This window comes from Vigna angularis, chromosome 1, assembly GCF_016808095.1.
Source record: "Vigna angularis cultivar LongXiaoDou No.4 chromosome 1, ASM1680809v1, whole genome shotgun sequence".
Taxonomy (NCBI): domain Eukaryota; kingdom Viridiplantae; phylum Streptophyta; class Magnoliopsida; order Fabales; family Fabaceae; genus Vigna; species Vigna angularis.
This window is the reverse complement of record NC_068970.1, coordinates 11,950,112-11,964,063: the sequence shown is the minus strand read 5'-3', so window position 1 is coordinate 11,964,063 and position 13,952 is coordinate 11,950,112. Positions and strand designations below refer to the sequence as shown.

General features: G+C 33.0%; 2 protein-coding genes across 2 annotated transcripts; one reads left to right on the top strand and one right to left on the bottom strand.

Moving 5' to 3' along the window:
- The first annotated feature begins 1,998 nt into the window (after window positions 1-1,998).
- LOC108320074 (BTB/POZ domain-containing protein At2g24240) lies at window positions 1,999-4,322 on the top strand. The gene has a single exon (XM_017551443.2). The coding sequence runs from the start codon at window positions 2,790-2,792 to the stop codon at window positions 4,122-4,124; it is 1,335 nt and encodes a 444-aa protein (XP_017406932.1). The 5' UTR covers window positions 1,999-2,789; the 3' UTR covers window positions 4,125-4,322.
- Window positions 4,323-4,860: 538 nt separating this feature from the next.
- On the bottom strand, window positions 4,861-10,493 carry LOC108323518 (omega-6 fatty acid desaturase, chloroplastic). The gene is made up of 10 exons (XM_017556000.2): window positions 10,339-10,493; window positions 10,207-10,261; window positions 9,633-9,874; window positions 9,213-9,356; window positions 8,943-9,094; window positions 7,913-8,035; window positions 7,561-7,738; window positions 6,198-6,316; window positions 5,825-5,939; window positions 4,861-5,506 (listed from the first exon to the last, which is right to left on the bottom strand). Exons 1-10 carry the CDS (start codon window positions 10,375-10,377, stop codon window positions 5,345-5,347), a joined length of 1,329 nt encoding a protein of 442 aa, XP_017411489.1. The 5' UTR covers window positions 10,378-10,493; the 3' UTR covers window positions 4,861-5,344.
- Window positions 10,494-13,952: the final 3,459 nt, after the last annotated feature.

Here is a 13,952-nt window from a genome sequence, read left to right as displayed (position 1 = left end):
TTGTCTGACTGAGTAAATCAAATAAATAATTATCTATGGTGATCTTGATATGAATCGGAAGATATTTAAATATGATAACATTAATGATTGTATTAATGTAAATTTTTACTTTCACTATTATGTTTATAATAACCACTAAGTAATTTTGTACTATTATGCTTATTAAGATTAAAAGTTGAATTTTTAAAAAGTTGAAGTGTAGGGTGAAAGAACACTTTCACACGAATACAATTCAATTCAACACAAGCCAAAACCGATTTGGTTACGTAAAACGGTTTAATCTTATGAAATGTGATATTAAAATGAGAATATTTTTGTAAAACAACTTTAATCATCATCAAATCTTCACAAGTATAACAAGATGAGATAAATCCAATTAGACTTAGTGTATTACTTAATGTTATGATGGATGAGATATGTAACCTAATTACATGTTTATGTTTGATGTAAATTAAATATTATAGTATGATATGTAATACGATTAAATGTTAAATTTGATATAGTTTGTCACTATGTTTAGTATAATCAAATGTTTACACTTAGTATAACTCAATGTTATGGTGTGATATGTAATGTGGAAAAATGTCTAGGCTTCATATAAAACATAGGTAAATGGATTACTTATTCTCGAAAATTTTGGACCAAGCTTTCTGAAAATTTTAAAATAAGATTTTTATAATTTTATTTTTTTATTTTTTTAAAACTTTTTTATGCAAGTATTTTTTAGTTTTAATTTTGTTAAGTAATATGATTCTTAAATTTACGTAATTCTCGTTTATTTTCATTTAAAAAGTTTATTAATCAAATTATTCAAAGAATTAATATAAGATAGGACATGCAGCTAAATGTGTATTAATAAGTTTTATAAATGTTTACATTTTTATTTAACAAAAATATTTTGATACTATTTGTCATGGCTGAATTATTATATCGAGAAAGTTTTCATATTTTAATGATTAGAACTTGCTTTTTTTTTCTTATAGTTATCATTAAAAGTAATATATGAAGGATTTTCATATTTTAGTAGTAGCAGTGCCTAAATATCATACGTGAAACAATCAAGCATGAATGACTTCATATCTTTAATTTACGAGAGTAGGAAAAAAAAAGTATAAGTGCTTTTATTCCTTACGATATTTCTATTTTCGTTCTCTAACATTATTCCTAACTCAAACACTGATTTATTTTTTAAGTGGGCTGAAATCCAATAATTTATTAAATTAATTTATCCACTATATGCTAAAATACAATAATTTTTAAAAGTAATACACGCTAAATTTAAATTGAAGTTGGTATACTTTAACTCATGTTTGTTTCACAATAAGTTGGGAGTAGATTTATAAATATATATTTAGTCACTATAATTAATATACGGTAACTTAGGCAATTTTTTTTATATATCTACTATTTTTTTTAATTAAATGTATAGAGGAAATTTTGTATTCCTAATTTTTATTTAGTTTTACTACTTTTAATGTTAATATTTAAATGAGATTAACTTTAACTCAACAGATAAATTTAACCACCAACATAAATCTATATTAACAATTTTTTTTTATTGAAAATGACTTGTCACAAATTACATAATAATGCACTCCATTGTGATAAATTTCACTCTTAATTCCAATCAATGTTTCAAGAACAGTTGCTATCTTTAATCAAGTGAGTGAGTGAGTCCATGATTGCCATTCAAATTCCAGTCAATTACAAAACCCTTTTTAGGGTTTGATTTTTATATTAGCGAAACCTGGCAGTAATTGTCACACCCAATGGTGCAATTTAGGTTAGAAAAACCCATTGGGACGAACTAAAGAGTGATAATGACGCGTTACCAATCAATAAATGTGGAATTGACCCAATTAGTTACAAAATTTGAAAGAGTAAACAGAAGAACATGATCATAAAAACCCAACCTTTACCATAGTTTACAAGATATAATAAATTTAGAAATTGGAGCTTTTAGAACAAGCAGGGAAGTTGACCTGGTGAGAAAAACGAGAAGCTTAAAATGTAGAACTTTTAAATATAATAACTAATATGAAAAACTAACAGAAGTATACTTAATTATACTGAATAAAATGTTTATCAGAATGAATCAGGGAGTGTGAAGATAAATATCGTTAGAGTTCTGTGCATTAAAATTTGGGATTAGAGGAAATCTTACAATCTTTTACATGGTTGGTGCATACTAGATTTTCTCTAGTTTTTAAATGGGAAAGATACAGATAAGTTTCCCGCACCAAATGGAAGAACAAGGACGAAGGGACAAAAGGAGAAAAAGGAAAAAAAAAAGCAAGAAAACAGAGAGAGAGAGAGAAGAAAAACAGAGTGACTTAGTGGGAGAGATGAAAGTGAGTCAATTCTGTTTTGAATTTCATCCATATTGATTCCTCCACCAAATCCCACACGGAGTTTAAAAAAAAAATTCTTTAAAAGCAGTCGTCTCTTACAACAACAATCCCCATGTCTAGTTTTCCCACAATTTCATCATTTTCCCGTTGCTTAATCTCTGTCCTCTGATCTCTCTGTCTGTCTCTCTCTCTCTCTCACACACACACACTTTGCTTCAATTCCAATCCTTGAACGGTGTCCATTCACTCACCTATCTTTAGTGAAAGCATTCCTAGCTATTCCCACCCATTCTCTGTTTTTCCCTGTTCATCCATCATCCAGTCCAATTCCATTCAATTCAATTCAAACCCGTAGAGCCCAGAGGCGTTGAACTGAACAATCAGCTCCCTCCCCACCTGGGTTTCTGGAAAAGTCACAATATTGGAAGGAATCTAGTGATGGGGGTTCAGAAAGACAGGATGAAATTCAACGTGGGTGGCAGGGTGATGGAAACAACCGCAACAACCCTGGCCAATGCAGGGCGCAATTCGATGTTCGGTGCAATGTTCGACGACAATTGGAACCTGATACTATCATCAAACAAGGAGAGCGAGAGATTCATCGATCGCAACCCGGATTGCTTCGAGATTCTCCTCGATCTGCTCCGAACCGGGGAACTCTACATCCCACCCAACATCCCGGAGAAGCTCCTCTACAGGGAGGCCCTCTACTACGGCGTCTTGGACCACGTACGCGCCGCCAAGTGGGGCCCATTCGACGGCAACAGGTTAAGGTTGTCGTGTTCTCTGCAGGGCCAGGCCCCGGGTGACGGAACGGCCATTCGGGCAGGTCCTGATGGTGGCTGTTGCGTTGCGCATGGCAGCATGGTTCATGTGTATGATTGGATGTTGGATGAACACCCTCCTCTTAACCTCGACTACCAGAGGGTTAATGATGTTGGGTGGGTTGACTCCGACAACATTGTCATCGGAGTGAGCGAACGCCTTGGGAGGGGTGATGGGGGGATGGGGCTGTTCAATTCTCACAACGGGGAGCTTAGGTATAAGTTTCAGGTTTGTCATGAGAATCAGCTGAAGAGTTACACTGCAGGAGCCTTGAGTTTTAGTTCAGATTACAAGATATTTTCTAGTTGTAAGGGGAGGAGTAATGAGTATGGGGTAGGGGTTTGGGACCAGGTTACTGGGAAGCAGATTGATTTTTTCTACGAGCCTTTGGGGTGGTCTCTTGGGGATGCTGATAAGCTTCAGTGGTTGGAAGGGAATAATTGTTTGTTGGTGGCTACGATGTTTCCTAGGAAGGACAACTGTTACATTAGTCTTTTGGATTTCAGGGAGAAGAAGATGGTGTGGTGTTGGTCTGATGTGGGGGCTACTTTTGCCGTGGATGAGAAACGGGTGAGGGATGCTATTGCCATGGAGGATAATAATTCCATCTGTGTGGTGAATGAGTTTGAGGATTTGGGGTTCATGGATTTCAGAAGTTCTGCTGCCACGAGCATTAGGTGGAGTTCCAGAAGTAGGCTGATGAAGGGGAAGATGCCGGAGGAACCGTGCTACCCCAAACTGGCACTGCATGGGGGTCAGCTTTTTTCCTCTATGAATGATTGCATTTCGGTGTTCTGTGGCCCTGAATGGGTTTTGACCTCTAGGCTCAGACGAAGCTATGGGGGTTCAATATGTGACTTTTCTATTGGAGGGGACAGGCTTTTTGCGCTTCATAGTGAGGAGAATGTGTTTGATATTTGGGAGACTCCAACACCACCACTTGTATGATTTAGTTCTAGTTTAATTTTAGTTTACGGTTACTTTTACTTGGTTTGCTATAGCCAGATTGCTTCTGGTTTTCTAGATAGTGTTGAGTAGTTTATAACTTGTCATACATGTAGGTTTACCTATACTAAAGGTGTCATGGTACATGTGAATATCTGCAGAGAAAGATGATATATGGATTGCTGCTTTTTGTGATTCCGATTTCATACTTCCATTCAGATCTCTTCTAGATTCGAATTTCGAACCAGTCCCCTTATTCCGTCTCTTTTCTTTTTTAAAGGACATACCCTCTTCCTAACACTTTTTTGACCTTTTCCTTTCACAACAAACATTGCGGTTTCGATTTGGTAAAGTGAGTTCACTGACCTTAAAAAGGTGAAGGGAATCATGCCAACTGAAGTGCCATCCCCTTTGTGAGTTGTAAGTTGTAACCCCTGCACCTTACGGATTTGCTTTGAATAAGAATCGCTTCGGATAAAGCGTCACTGGTGGCGTGAGTGAGTGGCTTGCAGGTTCAGGTCACTTTCTCAACAAATTCTATACATAAAATACTCACATAAATCCCAAAGTTGTTAGCTACTACGAGGTTAATGGAAGATAAACAAGACCCTTTAATTGTCGTTCTAAACATTAATTTAATCAAACTTATACATTATCTAGCAGGAAAAATAAAAAAGGCAAGATCGTTCCACACTTCCAGTTTATTTGCAAACAATTATGGTTAAATATGAAGTTTCCATTAGATGAAAAGACTCTGTATATTCTTTTTTTAGCGAGAAACTGTATACATGAATTTCAGTAACAAAATACAATACAACCAAAAGAGCAATAATGAATAACAAAATACTGTCATTACAGCAGTAACTCAGTAGGCTCAAACCACTGTGCCACGGTCCACGTGCTTTTTGATCCGTCAGACAACTTTATAGTATATTATTCTTCCCACGTGATAACAAGAACCCCAGTGTTCAGATTACCACAACGTCTGCTTTAACTTAATGAATGCTTCTCGGTGGCTTGGCGGATAATCCGCAACTTGGTAACATCATTACCCTATTACGTGTGAACTTCGAGAGCAACAAGCAATTTTCTTACTAAACCAGATATGAAAAAATAACCATTTTAAACAAGATCGAAAACGTGAACAGAAAACCGATGGCATAAGAACCTAATTTGATAAATAAAAAATTACATGAGAAAAAAGGCAGGTTGGATGGACTAAACTAAGCATAATCAGGCATGCTTTCCTTCAAAAATGTAATTGGACGAGAATCTTCAGGGGCGAGTTCGTCGAAGGCAACATAATTTTGCTCTTTATCGTACACATGACACACTGTCATGATTGTCTTCATCAATCTCCAATTCCAACTAGCCTCATTCAGATACTGCCGATCCAACACAAAAACAAAATAGAAATAATGAGCAACGACGATATTTCCTTTGAGAAATTTTACACTTATATTCGAGACAATTGTACTATTGGAATAAACAAAGCTTCCAAATCTTTTATTTGGACTACGTCTACAATAAGTTTCAGTGGCAAAGAGAATATTCTAACAAATTCATTTTCATTAAATAGGAAATAAAAAAACCCATTACTAATATGATAACAATATGGTAGTATATTTTTAAAAAACAGTAGAAGAGTGGCCCTCGTTCCAATACAGGAACAAAGAAAATATATTGGCAATTTTCTATCTTACCTTTCCCCAATTTTCTTCGATGGACTTATGGGCTGCTCTTAAATTATAGCTTGGTATCCTCGGGGATATGTGGTGTGGAATATGGACATTAATATCATGACATAGGATCTCGATCCTGTTTAGAAAAAAATAAATAAATTCAATAAATAGCTTTTAGTTAATGCTAATGCTATCAAGTTCATTTTGCAAACCTGCATTTCAGACAAATTGACAAGATGAGTAAATTCTTAAAAATTATTCACGTAATCAAAGAACAATCATTTTCAGATAAAGCATTCGGCAGCAACTCATCAATTATGCAGTATATTCCACCTCCATTTACAGACCAGAAAAACGTACATTACTAAAGAAAGAAACAAAAAGAATCCATTACCATTTAGGGTAATCACAATGAACAGTTCCATTAAGCTGTGCTTGTGCAGCATTCCACTCTTCTGTGTTTCTGAATGGAATATGCGGCGCAGTATGATGTACCATGGTAAACGTACTCATCTGTGATCGCCAGAAAAATAAATAGATAGTGTGAATCTTGTTGTAAGTATAACTTTGAACTCGAAAGAGACATGGCAAGAGTATTGATTATATCAACAAAATTCACCCACAATAAAATCGTCATAAAAGGTTTCACTGAAGGGGGAAGTTGATTTTGTACTCTGGCTATTAATTAAATATTATCATTCAGTACCTTGAGTTGTATAATACCTTCGGTTTTTTGTGTTAGACCCTCGGTATCCAAAAGTGACATTGGACCTTAAACAAGTTCAGTTGAGCCATGTAGAACTATCTAAGGGGCCAGAGTTCTCCTAGTTTCCCCTTTTTTTCTCATTCACAATACTTCAAAGTCAAATCTCTTTAACAGGAACCAAGCTCCATTTTACTTTGTCGAATAGGCATTAGTGGTGGGTTGTTCAATATTTTACTATACTGTATTCTCATCCAGGTTTATACTGAAAATGTATCTTCATCACTGACGTGAATATTACAGACTTCTTTTCAAATTATTACTTTAATAAGATCTCTCAATATAAAAATAACAACCTGTATGTAAATTAACATTTCAATCGATTAAAGACGAGTCAGAGACTCCACATGCAAATTTTCATTTGCATAAAATAATCCCAGGTACAATATAATAGAAAATATAAGTGTAGAGCCATGGTTATAAGCCCAGGACCTTAATGGACCCCCTCCCACGATCCCATCAATCCCTGGCTATAATATAAGTCTAAAACAATGACATTGGTCTCAGCTTTCTGGCAGCATACAAATACAACAAAGGATATTTTTTCCAGTCCCTAAACATAAGGTTACGAGCTGTTTTATATCCAAATTCAAGTTTAGGACTAACTACCAACCAACACCAGCAGAACAAGAATAAAAACCTTATCATACATAAGGGAGGCTGGCTAAATCAATTATATGATGTTATAGGACTCTATTATAAATTAATCTATCATGAGCGACTAATTTTTAAGATTCAACAAGTTTTACATTGGATGGCCAAGGTCTAGAGCCTTCCTTCTTCAGGCTTCAGGCTGACAATAAGACCATAGGTGGAGGTTGGTTAACATAAATCAAAAAGTTTAACCCACTTCCTGATTACTAAAAATGACTTCAACAATATCCTGCCTAAATATGCAGCAACTCATTACTACCAATCCAAACAAAAAGAAACAAAACATTGGAGCCAACAGTGTTGAGCAAAGAATGAATTTACAATATAGAAATGAAATTACCCAGAAGTGATAGCCCAACCATGGCATCAACCAGAATTTTATCCATCCCATGATTCCTGTCTTGTAAATGATTAATGGCCACCCAATTGCTATAAAGGAAAACACACACGCTAAACTTATCTTCACCCTGTTTACTTCACTTGGTCTGAACTTCTTCAAATCAAAGTGCCACATCAACCTGAGTTAGAATGCACCCCCATATCAAGATTTGATTTAAAACTAAAGGTAATTAAATACGAATTCAAGGCACTTTTAGCTAATGAAGCAGGACTTTAGGAACTGCACAAAGATATTTCAAGGCATAGTTGACCTTAAAGAATAAATCATAAATGATTTCATTATATGCTCATACCAGTGAGCTATAGACATCCAACATCGAAATGGACCATATCCATATATTATTGCTTTCCTCAAAAGGGGAGAAGATTCAAACTCGTCCTTCGCAACAGGCTGCCAAGCAGTATCTTCCAACAGCCTGTACCATTATAAATGGCTTACAGTTATATTAAAGTAATGAAACAGTGAAGCTACTGATTCTGCGTGAGACAGTTAAACTCAGAAATAAGCATACTGAATTATGTATTTATTACTGGAAACTTTCTAGTTTCAGGCCAGCATCACCATAGAAGACAGACAACAGAGGGTTTTCCTTCAGCAAGGAGTTTCCTCCTTCGATATCTAGCAATTAGTGAAACTTTCCAACGAATATAACCACCCGAAGCCCCATACATCACACACACACTAACTATCAAAACATTCAACCCATGACAGAATACCGCACAAAAATAAGAATTCAGATCCATAACTGCCTAAATAGTTGCCTGAAGACAAATTACAACACAAACACTAATAATTCTGGCCTACTGAGTCTCAGTTTAATTCTTATTCCTTCAGATATACACTTTCCAAGGTCTATCTGTCAGAGACAAAAGAGTTTCAATAATGCGTACGTGTGCATCATGTACATAAACCAAGGTGCAGGATTTTTATTAATAACATATGTTACCATTGAGTCTCTTACAGTGCATTATGCATGTCATATATAGCCTGTATTTTATCCTTTCAGTATTGGTGCCATTTGACTTTGAGTAAATCTGGTGCACAGAGCGTGAATTTATACTGGAAAAAATAACTATAATGTACAACAGAATGATGCATTATCCCAATATCAGTTTTAAGCAGAACATATATTATTCTTTGACTAACCTACTCAAATATAAAATAACAAGGGTGGATTTGAGGACTAAAAAGCATGTTTTCCACCGCATATTAAATAAAAATATTAATCAGTCCCTCCGCAGTCCACATACAAGATGCACTTATAAAATAGAAAATACAAAAAAATAAAAAAACAAAAATCGAAGAAAACACAAACTGCTTACATGTTTGTTTTTGCATGATGTTTGTCATGCTTAAATCGCCATGGCTCATATGGATAAATCAGTAGCATAAAAGCCAGGGTCCCAACAATGTCTTCTATCAATTTGTTGGATGAAAATGATTTGTGAGCACAATCATGTCCTATAACAAAGAACTATATGACAAAAAAGGAAAGAGGATTACAAAACATAAGCAAAAACTTTGGCCAAGTTCTTAAGAGATATGGTTGAGTAGGATTTGAGATACCGGTAAGAAATAAAATTATAACTAACCCCAGTTACTGCAGTCCCAGTCCATGCCCAAGCGAGAGGAAGAAGATACCAGGGAGCTTTGGAAATCATGAAGATCCCCAATGCATAAGAAGTGATAGATATCAAAACAGATTTCCATGCTTTCACATCATCAATCTCAAAGACCTGCAAAAAATTGTAAGACAATTTATATTTCTCATAGTGTGCAGAAAATATCACGGCTATTATTGATGTTTTATTATAAACTTACATGCAACAATGAACGGTATTTTAAGCGCATGAGCAAATATTTCACTGAAAAACATAAATTTTTTAAGAGCTGACTCCACTTATTAGAATTAAACGCAAAAGTCCTGTTTAATGATGTTGCTATAAAGCATGACATCGATCTAAATAATAATAATAACAATAACAACAATAATAATAGTAAAAGTAAAGCACCTCTTTAGGAAGGGAACTGATGACATCCTTTAAAGTAACATCAGCTGGAAGCGGCTCTCCAATTTGCCTGAAACCGTAGTCTTCAGCTAGCTGTTTTCTATACTCCACATCTTCCACAGGAGCAGGTTGTTGTACTGGAACTGCCACAGCACGTATGAAAGTAACCTTATTCCTAGTAACAAAACTCCTTTGACGCCTGAACCCTTTCCGGATAAGCCCATCACTGTTTAAACTAAATATTCCTGTGGTAGAAGAATGACAAAAAATTAGTTAAAATGCACCCATTCCACACACCAGTCATGTTCATGCCTATGAAAAGTTAAGCATAATGGCATCTTACAGGCTCCAGCCCAACTCATCAAAGGATAACTCTCGAATTTCATGACTAAGTGACACTGATCATTGATACCACCAGGCAATGGTAGATATTCACCGGAGATAATCCTATTCGAGTGAAGTATTTGCGATGATGATTGTTCTTGATATCTTATGATCGAATTGGTCCATTTCCAATATCTTTAAATTGCGACATGGAACAGTAAATTGAATTACGGTAAGGGAAGAAGATGCATACCTGGAGAGTAGTGAGCAGTAATGTCTCTCCTGCAAAGTGGTTTCTGAAAAGAGCCCTGAAAAATGAAACCATATTTGCTTGAAAGTCGAAACACGCTCGAGAGAAAAAGGAAGAAGAACAGTAATGGAAAACCTTGAATAGGAGTAATGAATCAGCGAGAGTGCAGGCCATTGTGAGCACAGATTAATCTGAGCTCACAAAAGAGGATTTTGGGGCTTCGAAAGAGATAAAGCTTTTGCTGTTCTATTTTATATGTTAAAGTGTGTGAGAGCGTGGGACCCTCAGAATGTGGACTTCCTTTAATAGACCTTCGCAGCCGCATGTATGTATTGGACGGTGTCGTTTCTTCTCCGTCCACTGCACCATTTCCTCCTCGCCTTTTTGTTTACATTTTTATTTATTATATTTTTTCATGTGCAAATACAATTTTTTTTATTTTGAATAGAATTTCTTGTGAAAGAGACTTACTTAGGAGAGAAAAGTGGAAGATTAGTTATAGAAAATTAAGAAAAAACAATGTTCTTTTGATTTTAAAAATTGGAAAAACTAAAATATATTATAAATAGTAAATAATACCACCTTGTTAAGGGATTTAAATACATGTTACAATTTTAAAGTGAATGTAAGGAGTAAAAGAAGAATAAATAAACAGCGACTAGTTGTAGTATATCATATTTTTAATGAAAATATATAAACCTTCAAATAATTAATTGTAACATTACTGTTTTATTTTAATTTAAATAATAGCACGAATTGTGAGATAGGTAAATATTATTACTAAATAATATTATGCTTATCAGAATTAAAATAAGGGTTAAATATGTTTTTAGTCCCTAGACTATTGGCCGTTTCTGGTTTTCGTCCCTCTTTCAAAGTAAGGTACAATTTGGTCCTCATTCTTTTCGAAACTTTGGTTTTAGTCCTCAAAAACTAACACCGTTAAAAATGTGCTGACGTGGCTAACGGGAGACTGACACACGACTTTTTTTTCAATGTTTCTCACCTTTTCTCCCCTTCTCTCTCTTGGATCCATCTTCCACCCAAAATATTGTATGGTTTCGGATTGGTTTTCTTTGGACTTCAGTTTTTAAAATACCAAAACATATTTCAGAAAATGACATTAGTATAATAAAAATATATATTTCATAATAAAAGAATATATATTTGTTTAGTTTAATAAAATCTTAAAAATATTGTTAAATCAAATATTGTAATTTTTTTAATTTTAAACTAACATAAACAAATGGCTTTGGCCAATATATATTTTAATTTAAGTAGTAGTATATATATATATATATATATATATATATATGAATAAAGTTATAAAAATACTTATATTTATTTACTGCAAGAAAAAATTAATTAAAAGTTATAAAAAAAATTATCAAAACATTTTACCTTTGCCACTGCAAGCTACAAAGGTGTTATTACAAAGGTGTTATTACCACCATATTACCTTTGCCACTGGATATGTTGTGAAGTTGAGCTTAAAGGTGTTATTACCACCATAACTGTTAAACTTTCATTGTCTAGCCCTTTGGTGCTAAACGTGAATTTTGTTGTTTCTTCAGTGATCTGCAACTATTCTAACTGAAGCAACTGTTTTCAGGTGATTCAAATTCAATTGCTGAAAAGCCAGAGGAGAATGATGACAACAAGAAGCTTTTGCCACCACTTGCGCCTATGCCACCACTGGAAAATGTGGGCGGATACTGTGTAATTAAGGAAAGGAAGAGACGAGGGAGAGAGAGGAAGAAAAGCTGATAAACTCTAACAAAAAAAAATTTGTGTCAGTCTCCCGTTAGCCACGTCAGCACATTTTTAACGGTGTTAGTTTTTGAGGACTAAAACCAAAGTTTCGAAAAGAATGAGGATCAAATTGTACCTTACTTTGAAAGAGGGACGAAAACCAGAAACGACCAATAGTTTAGGGACTAAAAACATATTTAACCCTTAAAATAAATAAAACAAGTAGGTCTTGTATACAAAATTATGTTATTTTTAAGTCATTATATGTTTTTAAAAATTAATGTTAAGTATGCATGATTAATATGATCCAAATTTACTCTTACAATTTCTAATAAACTTATCATTATCATTTCTAATATAAAAATAATCTCTCTTCTTTGCACTTTATTGAATAAATATCGTTTGTCACGTTTTACATTTATAATCATGATTGACTAAAAGGTGGTGAATGGTTTATGCGTGTCCATGTTTCACATGGGTCGTTAGTATATTGTGTTCAACTCAAAACTATATTTAACGATTTTAATTACGACCATTACAATTTGAATTTTTTACTTAAGTATGGATTTATTTATTTAAAGCAACAACATAGAGTTTGTTTTTAATATATATTTTTATTGTCAGTTAATAAAAAATAGTCTAGATATAAATATTAAAAAATATATATATACAATTTATTTTTTAGCATAAGAAAAATATTTAGTTAAATGATAGTGTAGGGAAATTTAAACTACTAGTATATTCGAAGGGAACTGGGTAAAGTTCATGTATTTTTTTAATAACACGCTTTTTCGAATTTTGTGAAATATAATAAAAATTAATTATTTCTTTACAAATATTTTTCTCTCCGTCTATATTATGTAGTATCGTCTCTCCCCAGTCTGTATACAGTGAGAAAGGAAAAGAAAATCATTTTCTTAATAAATACTACATGGTATAATAATTAAGAGTGTAGTAGTGATGGTATAATCATTGAAAATCCATACATATACTAATTTTGGATAACTTGAAAGCAAGTAACTCAATACTTAATAAGTATCTAATATGTTAGTTAATTAAATGTAATTTAATTTATCTCTTACAGTGAGTGATCCAGTTATTTTTTATATTTTATGAAAAAAATCACTATAAACATAAATATATAGTGTATAGTATGATCGTTTGATCAGTTTAAGGATTGAACACTTAACCAGTTTACGATTTCATATGAACCGATTGAAAATCCAAGCGATTTGGATAAAAATGACTATGTTAAGCTTAAGTCATATCATTACTAATTAGAGTATAATTAGGGAGTGTTAGTGAGAAATTCATATCAAAATATATAACTTGTAGTATTATGATAGTTGGTTGCATTTATTAGACATTTATTCTTCGTATTGTAACAAGTGTAAAATGAAAAAAAAAAAACTTAGATTAAAGTTTAGAATTATAAATCTGTCCTAAAAAAAAGATTTTACATCACCTCATGAAACACATAGTATAATAACTATGATAAATATCAACGAAAAAATTAATATATATTTGTTAAAAAAATAATAGTCTCTTAAGATATTGATAAAAAAATAGTTAATATGAAATGTAAAACAATAATAAAAAAAAATACTAATATTTTAATCATATTACTTAAATATCTCACACTCACTTATAAAAGTAATTTGGAAAGAAAATATAAAGATAATACACATGAATTTAGGAATATAAATTTTTTTTAAATCCCACTCTCTATTTTTTGGGATTTGAGATTCTTTAATTTAAAATAATTTAATTGTTCTTATAAAATTTTAAAATTTCAATTTCTTTTAAAACAATTATCAAAAAAATATTTTATCACAAAAAATATCATATTCTTTTTAAAAATGAGTTACATTCTTCAAAACTTCAAATATTAATGAGGTATTTAACTTCTTAATTTTATTCCTAGAAAATATTAATCAAGGAAGTGTAATTGAAATTAAAAGGAACAAATAAAGAAAAAGTAATAAATAAGGTGACAT

Excerpts from the sequence above, each read along its gene's own strand:
- LOC108320074 (XM_017551443.2), top strand. The coding sequence starts at position 2,790 with ATGGGGGTTCAGAAAGACAGGATGAAATTCAACGTGGGTGGCAGGGTG.
- LOC108323518 (XM_017556000.2), bottom strand. The coding sequence starts at position 10,377 with ATGGCCTGCACTCTCGCTGATTCATTACTCCTATTCAAG. Across the intron at positions 9,095-9,212 it reads CTGGGACTGCAGTAACTGGG|TTCTTTGTTATAGGACATGA; the intron begins GTTAGTTATAAT and ends TTTGTCATATAG. Across the intron at positions 8,036-8,942 it reads CATCATGCAAAAACAAACAT|GCTGTTGGAAGATACTGCTT; the intron begins GTAAGCAGTTTG and ends ATAATGGTACAG.